Source organism: Manacus vitellinus, unplaced genomic scaffold (assembly GCF_001715985.3).
Source record: "Manacus vitellinus isolate BGI_N305 unplaced genomic scaffold, ASM171598v3 scaffold_49_pilon, whole genome shotgun sequence".
Taxonomy (NCBI): domain Eukaryota; kingdom Metazoa; phylum Chordata; class Aves; order Passeriformes; family Pipridae; genus Manacus; species Manacus vitellinus.
This window is the reverse complement of record NW_021940603.1, coordinates 2,407,146-2,424,056: the sequence shown is the minus strand read 5'-3', so window position 1 is coordinate 2,424,056 and position 16,911 is coordinate 2,407,146. Positions and strand designations below refer to the sequence as shown.

General features: G+C 39.6%; 1 protein-coding gene across 2 annotated transcripts in view; it reads left to right on the top strand.

Moving 5' to 3' along the window:
- LOC103753858 (retinol-binding protein 1) overlaps positions 1 to 8,411 on the top strand; it is a 41,252-nt gene extending 32,841 nt beyond the window's left edge. Inside the window, exons 3-4 of one of the 2 annotated variants that reach the window (XM_008919610.3) lie at positions 4,902 to 5,003; positions 8,133 to 8,411. In XM_008919610.3, the coding sequence (XP_008917858.1) occupies positions 4,902 to 5,003; positions 8,133 to 8,186 (156 nt within the window). In that variant the 3' untranslated portion in view covers positions 8,187 to 8,411. The remainder of the gene's footprint in view (positions 1 to 4,901; positions 5,004 to 8,132) is intronic. The other variant, XM_018080054.2, reaches the window with a different exon arrangement.
- Positions 8,412 to 16,911: the final 8,500 nt, after the last annotated feature.

Genomic DNA, 16,911 nt, shown 5'->3' with positions numbered 1-16,911 from the left:
AAATGGTTTTGCACTTAGACCTCACTGGGAAATGCCAAGTGCTCTGATAACATATTGATGACTATTTCAGTAAATGACAAAAGTCACTATCTCTGGCTGTGGGACAATATGACTTGCCACTAGAGGCTGGAATTGTGCAAGACTTCACTACTGTTACTGGAGAAAAAGCAAATACATGGTCAATGATGTGATTTGGTTTTATTAAATATTTCATTTAATAAATCTCTCTTGTCTCATAACTGAAAACGGTGATGAGAATATTTTAATCATAATTTCTTCCAGCTTTAATTTTCAGGAAGATGGTGCTGCTATGCACATGAATTTAAATCTTCATAGCACAAAGAGATTAAATCACTAACTAAAGTGTGTGAATGACCAAGTAATGAAAGGAAAATACCAGAGTACAGAAAAAGTGTAAGATTACAGAAACCATAGCATAAAACTAAAGAAAAATTGAACATTTTTGTGTTCTCAGGCTTCAAAGGCTTTTGCATTTCCCAGAGGAGCTCCATTGTCTATTATTACTCTTCAAGAACAAAGAGTATGTAGTCTGAAAAATGTGCAATATTGTTGGTTAGAGTTTTTGAGAAGAGTTAAATTAAGGCAAGACTCACTCTTATTTGTCTTACTCCCTTACCTTTTCTTGTGTACCTTCCATATTTTTAATGGCACATGAATCACCATTCTCTGTTGAAGTTTCCTACAGAATTATATGCATGTGACCTAAGAAGTATTCATCTTAGGTTTAAGGATGATCAGGCAGTGAGTAAGCAAAATTTAGGTGTGCTTATGACAAATTAGATTATGTACTACCTAGTTAAAAGGAATAAATGATGGCTTCCATTTATCCTGCAGGAATCTTCAGTTTTAGAGAAATCCTACATTTTCATCTACTTGGTTCTGTTACCATCAGGAAACTGCAGTTTTCAGTGCTCTGAGTTAGTGTACCTCTGCTCTTGCTTGTGGAGGAGGATGAAGAATAGGAACTGCCTGCCTGGCCAAGCTGTGTCCACCAAACCCTGGCAAAGGTTTCCAGCCATGGCTCAGCGTCTGTAATCAGGCAAACCTTAGGTAACACTATTATCAAAACAGGGGCAAACAAGGTTAATTATAAAGGCCTACTTTTCTAAGAAAAGTAGCTTGGCATAAAAGGTGAAGTGTTTCTTTCTCTTGATAGTGTGTGCCAGGAGGGGAAAACAGCAGCAACTGAAGGCTCAGGCAGAGCTGCCTTAGTCTGTTCCAGTGCTTGGCTCCTGATTATGCTGTGGTGAAATCTGGATCCAGTCTTCAAAAATAAAATCTTTGCTCTTATATACAACAAAAGAGATGATGTATACCAACATTTGCCCTACAGTGGTACTTTTGGAGTGTTATTTTTATGTTCTGACTCCAGTGTTTGGGAATGTTGTAAGGCAAGCATTGCTCTGTCTTAGATGTCGGTGGAGGGTGCAAATGTAGCAGCCACAGCACCTCTGCCCTCAGCTGCCACTCACTGTGTGTCTCAATACAGATGTTTGGAGAGGAAGAACTTGTTTCAGTCTGAGTTGAAAGAGAATTTTCTATCTTCTGTATTAGTGTGCCTTTAATAAAAGAGACATTGAGACATTACAGTGTGACCTAAAGAAAGGCAAGATACAGGTGCTGCTGATTAATCTCACTGTCATAGAGGGGTTGTTCCGCTAATAACGAAAAGGACATTATGTTCTCCTGCAATATTCTGTCCTTTATAACCTTCAGAACAAAATAGCTACATACCAAAATCAGAAATTGTATGGTTTACTCATATCCCCTCAGCATTTATATTTCTCCAAGGGAAGGCAGAGGATGATAACTGAGAATATTGCCTGATAAAGCAGCTTGGTTAACGGGCTGTGGTATTATACTCTTTGTGGTTATCACCAGATTGCAAAAAGCAATATCTAATCTTGACTGGAAAAACAAGAAAGCCAGAGAAAGAAGTGTGTTGTTTTCTGAGATGAAACAATTTCAGTCACCCTTGGAGGCTAAAAAGTTAACATTTCCTTGAACAGCTACAAATATTTGTGAATTGCCCCCAAATGTACTAAGCTGGGGAATATTATCAGGCCTAATAACTTTCACAACTGACTTTGAGCATTAATAGTTGGATTAATAAAGTTGGATCTTACTCTGTCATGGTGTATTGCCTTTGAATTCCCATATAAACCCACAAAAACTATTAAGGTAATCTAATGATTAAACTATGCTGAGCTAGTACTCAACAGATACGAGTAAGTGCAGTTACTAAGCAAAGTTGCTTAGTGCAAATGCTTCATTCCTCGGTATCCCTCACATGTACAGGTTAGCATTCATTTTCTGTTACATTCATTTTCAGAATCAGAAATTCTTAGATATGTTAGCTTATAAACATTTTTGACTTTGAATCTGTAGACATCCACTTAGAGACAGAAGATAGCAAATAATAGGAGTCAAACGGAGGAGAGGATTTATATTGTGGGTGAGCACATAAACTACTGTTTTACCCAAATTTGTTCCTTCCTGCATTAGCATTTTTTACATTAAGAGGATATAGTTTCATTAAAGTGTTATCTCATCATCATGGCCAGGCTTCGCGAACGAAGATTTGGGAAGGGCTCTACCCACCATTGTTACAAACACGCTGGTGGCTAAAAAGGCCAATACGAGACAGGCATGTCTGGTTGCAAAAGGCACAGCAGAAAGACTCCTTAGGTGGTAAATTCTGCAAGGCACGATTCTTTCTGCATTGTCTCTTCTCCTCAAGGGATCCTGCGTGCCTTCTCAAAGGCATCAGCAGCGTTATAGATGGTGTATCTGCAGACCTCCCTATTGGAGGCCAGAGTAGACCAGTTATGGTGATCAATATGGCCAAGGCTGAGATGTTGTTTCAGGGAGTCCTTGTATCTCCTCTTTGGGGCTCCTCTCTTGCAGCAGCCGGTGGCAAGTTCACCATAAAGCAGGATCTTAGGGAGGGGGTGGTTGGTCCTTCATCCTGGAGACGTGCCCTGCCCAGCGCAGCTGTGTTCTCAGCAACATGGCCTCAATGCTTGTGACTGCTGCTTGTTCTAGAACAGATGTATTGGTCACATAATCTGACCAGTGGGTGTTTAGGATTGTACTGAGACAGCTTTGATGGAAGCATTCTAAGAGTCGCAGGTGGTGGCAGTAGATGACCCATGATTGGGATCCATATAAAAGAGTAGACAGCACTATGGCTCTGTAAACAAGAGTGGACAGCACTCTGGCTCTGCAAACACCGATCTTGCTGCATGCAAGACAAAAGGCTGCTTTTCTCACATGACAGGATGGCAGTGCAAGGTGTGCTTGGTGGGTAGTTCTCTTCTTCCTCAACAATTCCTGGATCTCTTGATTGTTTTCATCAAACCAGTCCTTGTTCTTCTTGAGGGAGAATCCTAAGGATTGCGGGGTGCTGTTTGTAATATGCCAGGACCGGGGCTGGGCCATGCTGCGCACGAAAATGTTATCTACTACTTGTTTAAATACATCATTTTCCAAAAGCAAACAGAATTTGCAAATGCATCTTCCAAACTGAAGAGATTTTTAGCAGGGACACGTGAGTTTGTCTTTCAGAGACCCCCTGTGGTGCAAAGAGACTATGTGTGATCAATACCAATGCCTTGCCTGTGATTATCTATACTGGCACTCCTTCTACTGATTCATTTTCCATGCTTGTTTAGTCTAAAGCTTCCCACAGTAGGAGCCTGCTGGCTGTACTCATGCAGAGATAGTGGCTATCACGGATATCATTTAAGAATTAATTGTTTGTGACATGCACAAATTAAATAAATAGGACCACATAGTTCCTGAGTGTTGAACTGGCATTAATTCCCAGAATGGAAAATGGAGGCTGACTTCTCTTAGAAACTACACAGGATGGATGCAAGAAGTTTCCCTTAATGACAGATCAGAATTCATCATCTCTCCCCATTTGGCTACTCGTGCAGGCAGTGGCTGAAGGCTTTTACAAGATAGACAGTAATTTCATATTTAGCCCTCAGAGCCACCACAAACAAGCTGATTTAAAAGCCATGTGCTAATATTGATGTTAAATTATCCTCATGGAACACAAATTGTCACTGCTCTTCCCTCTTTAAATATTTTACAGAGTATTGCTCCTCTTTATCTTAGGGAGATGTGAAAGGCAAATTGTCAAGCAACACTAACCAGAGTAACAAGCTGGAGGATGCACCATCGTGCATTTAAATAGTTTTATGAATCAAGTTTTACTGAACTACTCAGGACAGCACCAATATTCACAAAAGTGCTGTGTTGAATACTGTAACACCTGACTCTCACTCTCATTTGCCAGTCCTGGCTCAAGTAGTTCCCCAGCCTCAGTTAAAAGGCAGGATGCTGGGAGAGTCACCAGTGTGCTGATACTTCCAAACCACTCTGCTCAGTGAAGGAAGGCAGATTAAGACATGAGGAAAAACCAGCTCAGTATTCAAAAGCCTTGTAATGCTAGGAGGTGGGAATTTTGTTCAGGTGGTGCAGCTGGGGAATCATTCTTAGGGTGGAAGAACCAAAGTGAATCTCAAGTTTTCAGCTCCTTTTTTAAACACAATGTTAGGCTTCAGAGCCCTTCTCCTGCTGTGTTTGTCAGTAGGGAGGGAGCAGTGTGCTCTCATCATCAGTGATTTTGATGGTATTTTTTCTTGCATTTAAACAACTTTATCTCATCCTTCCAGTTTTTAGCAGGCAGTTGGGCAGCATCTTTCTGTTCGGGCTCATTTCTTTTGTAGTTACCCTAAGTATTATAACACTTTGCAATTCTTACAAGATACATTAATCATTAATTACATTAGAGATAAGTTTTGCTTCGTAGAAACTAATCATAAAATCAGAGAATACTGTGGTAACACTGAACATGTCTATTTTGTTAGACCACTGTATCTTGGGATGGAGATAAACTTCTCTGTGTACAGAATGGAGAAAAAGAAGGTCGTGGTTGGACCCAGTGGATTGAAGGAGATAAAATGCACCTGGTAAGATCATGTAAGAGGTTTTAAATGCCACTCTGTTAAAATGGTTGGATGTAACACAGCAGGGGATGTGCTGTTGTTTGGGCCACTTGGACATAATTATGTATCAGTGCAGCATTTGACTTGTTTCTAAAGCAACAATGTCTTTTAGAGCCATTACACTTTTGTGTCCCTTACAAAGACTGGTGGTTTCAGAGCACTGCTCTGTCTGTTTTAACTGTCTGTCCAGACATGCCAGGCTGAAATGTTCACACTGAGGAAGACATTTAACAGAATGTCCCTCTCACAGTTTCTGAAATACTCAGTACGGGAGCTGGTAAAATTGCACACCCAACACTAAAGGGAAAATACATCATTGTTCTTTTAAAATAATTACAGGTCACACTGCATTATAGCCTGCAGAACTAAAACAGCAATTAAGTTTTTGAAATGTATGTTTTTCAGATCATCATTTTTGTCTTCCTGAATTAACAGGACCTGAAAGAAGATGCCTGTTCTTTTATCCTATAAGGCTTTATAGCAGCCTCACTCTCTCATCAGTGTGGGTAAAAGGCAGTCTTCCTGCTGAGATAGTAAAATCCAGCCTCCATTTCTGTTCAGGACTATTAGTATTCAGCAGCCTAAATGGATGGTCTCTAAATATTCAAATCAGCAGCAGAGCTATGAAATCTTTGCAAAAGTACCGCAAACCTCTCCTAAACACTATTTTCAGGAAGTCTCAGAAACCAGTTCAGGAAAGGAATATATATGACATCTTACCCACTGGACTAGGTACTTGATCCAATGCAGGTAGGGAGAAAGTTGCTCAGTGATCACCTTAGAGCTGAGGCCCTGGCCTCACACAAAGTAGGGGACCAAGCAATAAGGAGAGTCCAGGATTGCCTGTCCATACATTACCAGTGCTATTCAGCACATTACAGTATTTCCACACGGCCTCCCAGCTTCCCAACAGCTGCTGCCATGCCACTGAGCATCAGCCCTTTCAGATTCTCTGCTGGCAAACAGGTTGCAGTGACCCATTACAATGTCTGGCCTAGAAGCTGAGTTTACACCTTGCTGCACTCAACCATGCACATCTATGCACTCATCTGAAAGATATATGACATATGTGAAACAAGAGCACTAGTTGCTTTTGCATTTCTCTGTGTTGGCATCCTGGTTTCTGTCCCTCACCAGCTCTGCAGTCATTATCTCTTCCCATTCCCTGTCCCCACCATGGATTTCTTTAGTCCTGAGTGCTGCTATCCACACAACCTGCCCATGGACCTCCAGCCCAGACCACTTTCTATACTTGTCCCTGTCAAGAGGTTGAGTTTAGAAGTCGGAAAGTGCAATCCAGTTTCTCAAATATATGTCTGCAGTGCCACTCTGGGTACCCCAGGGTAATCTGACTGACCTGGGGCTCTTTCCAGAAGGCTGTACAGGGTTCTGTGTCACACCTGCCAGCTCATGCAGGCATCGTTGTACTCATCAGCACTTGTACAATTTATCACAACCTGTCTCAGAACTCAGTATAAAATTACTTCATGCAAAAAATATTTTAGAGTCCACTCCCCAGTATTTCAATTTTATCACTTTTTATATTTCATGAACTTCAAAAGACATCCTCTTTACTTCTCTGAATCCCTGTTAAAAACACAGTAAAGAGTCCCATTTCGTACCTTATTTTTGACCAGCTAAGGTAACCAGGGCTTGTACTTTTGAGAGTGCTTTGATAGAATGAGCAGTTACCTCTAAAAAATTGATACTTCGATAGCTTTATGATCCTATTGAACTTTACACAATGAGCCAAGTGTTAATTCTTCCACAGTTCTGTAGAGAGTGATACCACATCCTTTAGTAGTTTATTGTTTCCTATTTCCTTCATTTCATTCCATGGTCTGCACTTTGTAGTTCTTTTTCCTCTTTAGATTTTATTTTATGTGAGTGACTTATTTGGCCGTTCTCCATTTCCTTTTGAGTTTTATTGCCCTTTTCTATTGTATTGATTGCTTCTGCTCTATAGGTTTTTGTCACTGTCAGCAGATCTCTTAGCCCTTTTTGCACACTCCTTCTTCTGGGTTACCCATAGAGCAGTGAACAAAACAGGTCCCAAGTAAAATCAGTGTATTGGGCTGCTTGGTGCACCGGTTCATTACGAAGCACTTTCTCTTCTTGGGGTCCAGCAACATATGTCAGTGAGGTTATTGACTTAATGTAAGGGGTTTGATGTCATTTTATCAAAGTAAGTCCCCCATAAGAAATGTGCATAACTTCCTCAAAGTGTTCCAACTTTATTAAAAGTCTCGTCTAGAAAGTACAACCATCCCTTCTGCTGGGTCATATGTAACCTTGGTCTTTGTGTCCCTTAAGAGCTTCTGTGCTATTTTTCTTCCACCTAAAGCATCTGAGCCATGCCCACATCCCATGTGCACACATGCCATGTGCACACATCCCACAGGGACACACCTGTGGGCACTTCTCAGGTCAGAGTTAAGTAGTCTCAGTAATAGAGCAGGGTAAGCAGGTGAACAGCAGCAGCCTCACAAATCAGAGGCCAGGATGTGATCATTGTTGCACCTGCTTATGCCCAGTTCACAGGGATCCAGTGCCTGGCAAGTGGGCATTTTTGGAAAGCTCTTATGGAACACAAAGGAACAGCAGAGAGCATTAGGCATCCAGTGTGCTCAGGTTCAGTCCAGACTGGCTGCTGTGCTGCTTTATCAACTCCTGCACACCTGTGCTTTTGTCCCATGATCTCTGTGTGGGCCTTCAGCCTGTGTTTGCTTGGGTACATTCAGAACTGGTCAGTCAAATCCACCTCCACTTCTTTAGGTGTCCAAACCAGAAATGCCCATTGCAAAGATCTAAGCAGTTGCATAAACTACAAATAGAGAATAATGCAGAATAGAGAATATTTGGCCCTTTAAGATCAGAGGTCCCAAAATAACTTCTCTTACTCCATCTTTTACCAGAAAAAAACCCCAAACCAAATTGTTTCTTTTAGGATGAAAAATAGGCAAAAATATGTACAAGCCTCCCAAACTAATTTAATAGACAATTGTGGATTCAAATTAAGGTGGACATACACATGAATCTATAATCCATGTGTTCTAAGTAAAAGTTGTATTTTTAATTATTTTCTCTTCTTAGGAAATAAGAGCATGTGGAGTAATGTGTAAGCAGGTCTTTAAGAAGGTACAGTGAGCCTACTGCTGATACAGAAGTGAAGAACAGTAGAATTTACAGACTTACCACCAAATCTCCAAGTGCTAGCACTGAACATTGTCAGTGACAAGAGCAAACACAGAAATGAAGATCACATTAGAAATGTATAATTAGAATGAAATATTTTTAAGAAATAATTTTGAAAAAATGACTGCAAATAAAAGTATTTTTAGAAATGCCAATAAAGATACTAAATGCTATAAATGTGTGCATATCATAATTCTTGGCTACACCAAAACAGGACTTTCTGGTGCAAAACAAGAGGATGGAGTTTAAGACCTTGTAAGCTAATTTTTGACTCTCAATAGATATCACCCTTTCATAGCCTTAGCAAGGGGCCTCCACGTAGTCTTGTTGTCAAAAGCTGAAGTGTAGTTGTAGGGAAAAAACTGAGAGCTGTAGGATGAGCTTACACTTAAATCAGGAATTCAGTGAGGCCAGTGAGGATTTGACCATTAGCTCCAATGCAGCAATACAGCACTGGAAGTGTTCCACTAAAAATAAAAATCTGATTTCTCAAAATGAGTAAAGTTATAGATCAATAGCCTGCCAAAACACAGAAGCATGGCTAAGGGGCAATTCTTTCCTGTACACTTCAGCAAATATCTGCCCTTGCATTTTGTTTTCTTATTCTTGAGAAACTAAGAGTAGGATCACTGCTAGAAGCTGTATATAACTGTACTCACACCACACTGCAGATGTGACTGGCATTGCTTTGTACCATAGAATTTGCAGAGTTTTTTATGACCCATCACAGTCCTCAGTGGAGACTGAGCATGTAGCAAAGCATTGGCTGAGCAGTTTCCAGTGCTGGTTCAAACATTAGTTGGAGTAATAATCTTCAAAGCACACTGTTGTATTTTCAGTCCATCAACACGCTGGATATACAATTAGCACCACCACTTCACAACAAGTTCAAAAAGAAACAAGGATACAGGGGGTCTAGTTGGATCAGACCTTCAGTATGTAACAGAATTCCAAGTGTCTCCTAGAACAACTGCTACCAGCCATTTTCCAGGACTCAATCAGTGGGGAAGTTGCTGGGGCAGAGTTTGAGGTGTTTTCTAAAGTGTTCTAAGATGTTCTACCTTTCCCTACTCTTCTGCAGCTCCTGTGCACAGCATGGCTTTTGCCTTCCTTGGGAACCCAATGCTGACAGAGACTTTAGAAATGTAAATGGGAACAAATGCTGCCATTCTCTACTAATCAGGGTCTGCTTTAAATTATGCACTGGTATTAAACCTGTTTAGGAGCCTGATCCAACATGAAGGAAAGGAGGTTCAGAAACAGTCATTGTAAACTCAGGTCAGCACAGCAGGGATGATAAACTTTCTAAACTATGGTATTTCAGTAGTACTACATTTACAGTGAGTTTAGCACCAGATGTGCTGTAATGGACATCTAATTCAATTTTCTAAAGTTTTGGGGGTTGTTTTACTTCAGAAAGTACACAGAAGATATTATTCATGAAGATTTAAGCATCCCAATGTGATAAACAGGTGAAAAATACTCCCTCTCCATGTAAATTCTTGTGTTACTATTGCAACAGGTGTGCTCATACTACTTAAAATTCCAGAGAATTGTTTACTTTTTTCCCCTGTCATTTTTTTTTCTTGGCAATACTCTTCCTCATACTGAGGAAGTCTCAGGGAATTATGCTTGGCTTAGTCAACCAGAAACATGCAGAAGCTGTTTTTCTCACATGGAAGATTATGTTAGCCATGTAGCTGTGTTTCCATAGCTCAATGGATACCCCTCCTGACCAACACATAGACCAGCAAATAATGGTGTTCGAGTTTTCTTGTACTTGGAGTGGAACAGGTTACAATTAAATAAGATGGAAAGGTACTGGGAGAGGGGAAAGGATCAGAAACCTGTGGATCTCAGGCTAAAATACTTCTCTGCTTAAGTGAAATTGCAAGTAGTTGTCTACTTAAAGTGCTACTTATCATCCTATGCAAGGTTGGGGATTTCCCAGTTGCCAAATTTCAGTGCATTGGTCATTTGTTTTTCTTGAAAGATTATTGGACACAGAAACTTCTTTCCTTCAAGCTCCTAATTATGGATTTCATAATCATGGACACCCTCCAGGTACCTCTCCACTCTTCAGCCTCAAGGAAAGCAAGAGAACAATGGAAAATAATGAAAAATAATGGAAAATAAGTAACTATGTAATAAAGTGATTTTTGGATAGTGACACCACTATCCAAAGTTAAACTTTGCATAGTTCTTTTAATGTTCAGCACTGACTGAGACCGTTTTTGAACTGTAGTTTTCCTTCAATAGAACTTGGCAGTTCATAACCCTTAATTCACCAGCTGTCTTCTAATTTTTGCCTGCAGCTCTCTGCAGTCTTGTGTAACATTCACAAACTCTTTTTGCAGAAGGTTGTAAGTGGATCAATTAACATCTAGCTAAGTAAATCCAATTGTTAAAAGCTATTATTATTGTAATCAAACAGACAGCTTTTCCCCTTTGGGTCATTTGGTACAAGGGCAAATTTAGCACTGTACTAATAACTAATGGCTTTTCAACCAGGAGCAATGTAACCTGCTGCTAATTATGGAGAAAAGGCAAGCTCACAAAGTACTGCCACAGCTCATGGATGTAAACTACAGAAACTTCAGAAATATTTAACTTTTAATACATTGGCTTCAAATCAGCTCAATTGCTTGTCATGATAATTGTAACCTCCTATCTCTCCTGCAGCAATCCTTTCCCTTGGAAAAGGAAATTATGTTCATTCATTGCTTCCACCACGATGCTTTCCAACTGATGTGTGTAAAATGAACCATGCTGCTGCCACAAACCTTGAACAATTGAAAATGTACCATAAAAATACAGTTTAAAACTTTCTCCATCAAATAAATGCTCGCTGAATGTATAACATTCAACAGTCACCTGACAAACATCAGCCTCCCTGACTATTTTCATAACTACTTAGTAGCCAAGACCTTCACAGTGAATTCATATCCAGATTTGCTTACTACTCAGGAATCAAACTTCATATCAATTTTCTTGATCTTGCACAGAATTTCAGCTGTGGTTTGCCAATACCAACTCTGTATTTCTGCAGAACTGCATTCCTTCCAGATAATGGAATTTTTTTTATTTTGTAGGGAAAGACCAGTGCCCACAGCAGCAGTGTGAATGGAAAGGCCAAAGGGTGCATTGCACCATTTCTAAAAGTTAAATTCAGCATTGGTTTTATTCTTGATCCACAAACCTCTAGGTGAGAAAAGCTGAAGAATAAAGGCCAATGTGTTCCATAAGGCTGATTGTTCTGCTTCAGTTCCCCCAGCTGGGGATTTGTGTGCATTTTCTAAGTAGGTATGATCTTCTGAGGATGACTGGGGAACTCACTGCTACATTTTATGGTTCTGTGGCTTTTCAGTGAAGGACACCCAGAAGGAATACATACCTTCTGTCCCTATGGCACATGAAGGCATGTTGTGGGTATGAAATTGCAGCCTTACAGAAGAAGTAGAGAGACAGAACCATGTTTTTAGCAGTCATGGGGCAAGAGAGCAAAATTGGGAGCCTGAAAGTTTGGGATGGCCAAACTTCCTGTGAAAACAGAAGCAGCAACATGTAGAGCCATGAGCAGCCTGCTTATCTTCACTGGAGGTGCAGAGAATTAAATAAAGGATTAATTCAGGTTGTGTGCTTAGAACACACGATGATTAGGAAACAAGGCTTTCACAGAGCAGAACATGAAAGAAATTTCAGTAGGATTTGAAAACATGATATACATGCAAATGCAAAGGGTCAGGGACAGAATTATCACAGAATCATTGAATGGTTGGGGTTGGAAGGGACCCTAAAGACCATCCAGTTCCAACCCTCCTGCCATGGGCAGAGACACCTTCCACCAGACCAGGTTGCTCAGAGCCCCAACCAATTGAAACTTTTTGTAGTGGCATTTAAAGAAAACAGGATGGTCTTATAAGAGTAGGAGGAGAGGGAAGGGTGAGAAAGGAAGAAGAAAAATTAGTAGCACTAATATTTTTAATAAATTGATCATGTTTGATAGAATAATCTGTACAGATTATATTTTCATTTGGAAACCAGTTTGATTTCTGTTTTATGTGAAGAATTCAAAATATACATATTAGTTTTAGTGGGGCAAATAAGTATAAAGCCTTTAACTCACTACTTGAAGACTAGATATTTGATATGAGTGCAAATCTAATCTAATCTAATCTAATCTCTACAAAATACATGTGTGTCTATGGACTGTAAATGTTTCGTTTCTGTATTCTAAAAATCCAGGATTTTTTAATAGATAACAAAATATTTTGCCAGCAGGAGAACACAAATTAAGCCAGATTCCATTACCTAAAGAGGTATTTTAATGTCAGTTATTAGTGTTATTGAATTAATGGTATTAATTAATCTTTTGAAATGCCTTTAATGTTGCCAGAGCATTTCATCAGCAGATTTATTCTGCAGTGTCATGTGCAGAACACCACCCTTTGTGATTTCCATAAAATATGACTAACGTTATACTACAGTGTTCTCCCAGACTCTACTGAGCTGTAGCTGAATGTAGAATATTTTCTCTTTGGATTGATTTGATCACTATATTTTTTTTCGTGAAACTCTCCAGTGACTTGTGGGATCAATGTAAACAAAACAGCCTCTGTCCCTTGTTGAGAAAACACCTCTTTTTGTTTGCTTGAATCTGCTACTTGCTATTATAATGTACTTTCTCCTAATTCTTGTAATGCAAGAGATACCAGAGAGCCATTCTCTGTCTTGTCCCTGCCACTTAGATTTTCTTTACCCCTTCTAGTGTATAAACTTGACTGTTTTCTTTCCTAGAAGCTTTTGTTTAAAACATCAGAATATCAGTGTTCTCATTTCAGCCCACACCAGTGAAATACTCCATGGAAACACGTGGACTAAGAGCAACTCTTACAACCTAAGCCATGGAAACCAAACTTGAAATAAGAATTGGGCTTGCAGCCTTCATTTATGCAACAGTCCAGCTTTGAAAGATGGGAAAGAGGTGCTTAGTGTGATCTGTGTAAGTGTTTTCTTGTCAAAGAAGCGTGAGGGAGCTGAATGGCAAATACCTTAAAAGGAGAAGGTGCATTAGATTCCTGAAGTCTCCCATGGGACTGAGCAGCAGAGGGTGATTGATGGTCTGCTGGCATACCATGAATGATGTGCTCCACCAGACACATCCACTTCCATCAATCATTTGGTTGACTCTGCTGTATGAAACTCAAGCTGACAGTAAAAAGCAACGGTTCTCCATTACAACATTAATAACATTTCTTAGTATGTATCATATTGTATTATATTATTTTTTTGGACAGCCTCATCTGTAATCACATAACAGAGTCACAGCTATTCATCCTTTCATCCTCTGTTAGTAGCACATTTGTCTTGGAATACTCTCTGTGTGGTACAGCTATTGCTATTTTCAGGGTTTTTTAACCTCAAAGCAAATATTCATTTAAATAATTTACTCCTGTCTAGCAGAAGTGCCCACAAAAGCAGAGTCCCATCAGTACCGTGTGTTTTATTACCAGGCCCAGCACTTTCTCTATATTAATAGCTAAATATAAATATCCACACTGAACACCTACACAGACTGGCATTTCAGTTCTTCACCGAACCCTTCAACAGGATCACCTGACAAGTTTCCACACCATGGAGGCAAAATAAAATTCCCTTTTTCAATGGCAACATTCTCATTAAAGGAGTGGAGGAAAGAAGGATAAGAAATGGTCTGTGGTTATTGACTCTACACTTATTTACATAACAAGAGACCATTTGTCTCGTTAACACCACTGTTCTAACGCTGAGCAAATTAAAAGGCCAATATTGTAGCAAGAGCATTTCAGATTTAAAGCATTTTATTTAAATGTTCAGCTATTTGATAGTTAAAGATTGGAGCAGAGGCAGTTATTTATGGGTCCATAGGCATTACAGAGCAGCAAACATTTAGAACCTGTTTGGGCACATGCAAAGACAGAGAGCATTACCCTCAGCAGTGCACTGCAAAGATGTGCACTCCTTAAAAAGCTTTGATCAGTATTGTAGCCTCACTTCCAAAGTTTTCCTCTAACTCTTTGACTGGCTTTTCTTTCCCCTCTCCTTTCAGCTACACAAAGCAACAGTACAGAAGTGCAGAACTGAAACACAAGAAAAGATGAAGAAAGAGCTTATGCAAAATGGTACTGAAATTTGAAGTTACCCTTAAACTGAAAAGTTCCTCTCTGTCCTGATGTTCCCACCAAATCTTTCTCTAGTGTGAGCCAGTGGACTTACTGCAAAAAGGAGTTGTTTATAATGCAATGCAGTCACCATTATAGTTTGGTGGGGTTTAGAACCAAAGCATATGGGGAGAACTACAGAAATTTAACATTCAATCAAGTGCAATAAGACTCACCTCCTCCTCTAATTCTAAATCAGCATGACTCAGTTTATATTTTCTTACTAAAACACTGACACTTATTATCCATAACCATTACAATTTCCAACACTTCTCTCCAGCTGGGCATGTTAAGGGCACACAGAAGAAGTTAACACAATTCAGCAGTGCTTCTGTGAAATGACTGTGTGATCTTTCACTCATCCTGTCAAGAAACAGGCTGCCATTCTTGATGCTGACATTTCCAAGTTTATTTTTGTAGAGAAAAAGGAGAGAAAAGTGCCATTTTATGTGTAACAGCAACACAGCAAAGAACTTACTCAAACACAGCACCAAGCAGTTCCTCCAAACACTCATTTTTAGGTTCCACAATGTAGTTCCCTGTAATGCAGTCAGTCCTTTCCATTGTATCACTGCTGACAGTGTTCATCAGAGACACTTAATTACTCAGGACAATCCTTAAGGGCAACATATGGTCTAAAATAGCACTAGCTGGAAAGCCAGCCATCACTGTCCTTGATTCCAACACATATGTCCCATTATTGCACCTATAAACACAGATACTGTCTCAGCTGCTGAGAGCTCTGAAAGAATTACTTGAGAGTTTTAGATGTATTATACCTAAAAGCCAGCCAAAAGCACAGAACAGACTTTCACAACACTCTGCAGCAGTAACACATCATCCCAACTTCAACCAATCTCAGACACGGGGGCTGACGTAGGAGCCAGACAAACAAGAACTGCAAACTAGATTTCACGCTGTCCTCAATGATGCAGAAACAGATGACTCATTCCCTAGCAAGCAAAACAGAAAATAAGTAGAACATTAGAGTTCCATAGCAAAATAGTCTGTGAGCAGTCTGCTTCCACCTCCTTATGGACCAAAGAACCCTCAAATTTCCGTTAGAAACTTTCCTTGTCATCTTTTGTGCAATTGAACACGAGGCAAATGTGTCCCAAACACAGATGCAGAATTATTTCAGATAATGGTTTTTTCAACATGTGCACAATGCTTTCTAGAGTATTCTTCTCACACAGCAATTCTACCTTGTAAACATTTAAAGTATCACATTACACAGGATTCCATTTCTGTTTCCAACTCCCAGCACGGTGGCATCTATTTTTGATTGTATTTTGGGGACCAAAGGAACAGGTAGACACTCAAACTGCTTAAGGTCAGTCAAAAACCTTACCAGGTGCTTTACTGTTAGTTACAATTAACAGGTAACAAGTACCTACTTTGCTTGAACATCATGTGGATTTTTTTTAGGGGAGCCTTTTTCCCTCTTCAGCCACAAGAATGTTTTAAAAAGCTGGCCCAGTGTCCTGCACTTCCCACTCCAGCTTGTGTAACTTCAGGAGCATCCAGTTGCCTTTTCAGTCATACATTCCCCTGAAGTGATTGGGTTTCAGTACTCATCAAACACTTAAAATTTGAAAAAGGAATGCCTAAATCTTAGTGATGTGCAGGCAAATGTAGATTAAATCCCCACATAAACAACACTGTTCTTCTTTTAAGTCCTCCCTGCACAAGAAAAAAAAGCCCCACAACAGCAAAATAACCAATAGCAAAATAAGTACAGCTTTCAATTACAGAGCTGACCAAAAGCTTACTGCAGTTCATCTCTGAAGCATAAAACCTCAAGACACTGTGCCTAAATTCAGGATGGCACACTGCTTATCTTGGCTGGTAAATCCTCCTCCTAGAAATGTCTGTACGAGTCAAGAGAAAAAATAAATGGAACAAGTACCCACAGAAAAGGCCACTTTTCATAAGAGTTATTTCTTTGTGAAGTACAGCTCTTCCTGGACCTGCTACAACTTCTTTTGGAGTGTATTTTGTTTTGTTGTGCAGCATGTGCATTCCATCAGAACAAAAAATTTGTTGATGAAATAGCTTACACAAAGCAAGAAACCTTTCCTTTCTTCATACTCCTTTTTTTTTCTGGTGCCAGTGATCCTTATTTTTAGAAAACTCAGTTTTGTAAAGCTCTACCACAGGTCATTTTGGTGCTTGTTGGCTGATAATTTGATCTTTTCACAATGAAAGTATTTTCTGAAATAACACTGTTTAAATTTTTTTTTTCTTGAAAAGATAGCAAAACTACCTGCAATTTCACCAAGGATTTCAAAAGTAGGTACTTCCATGTTAGAGATCAATGCAGGTATGTCTCCTTGTTGTAATTAAATACCTAAACTCAGTCTACTGTCTGCACTGCAAACGTGCTTGAATGAGATTCTGCGAGGTCCCAAGATCTCTACCTTGAAATATGAAATATGAAAACTATTAAAACACAAAGCTGTGCACTGACAGAAAGC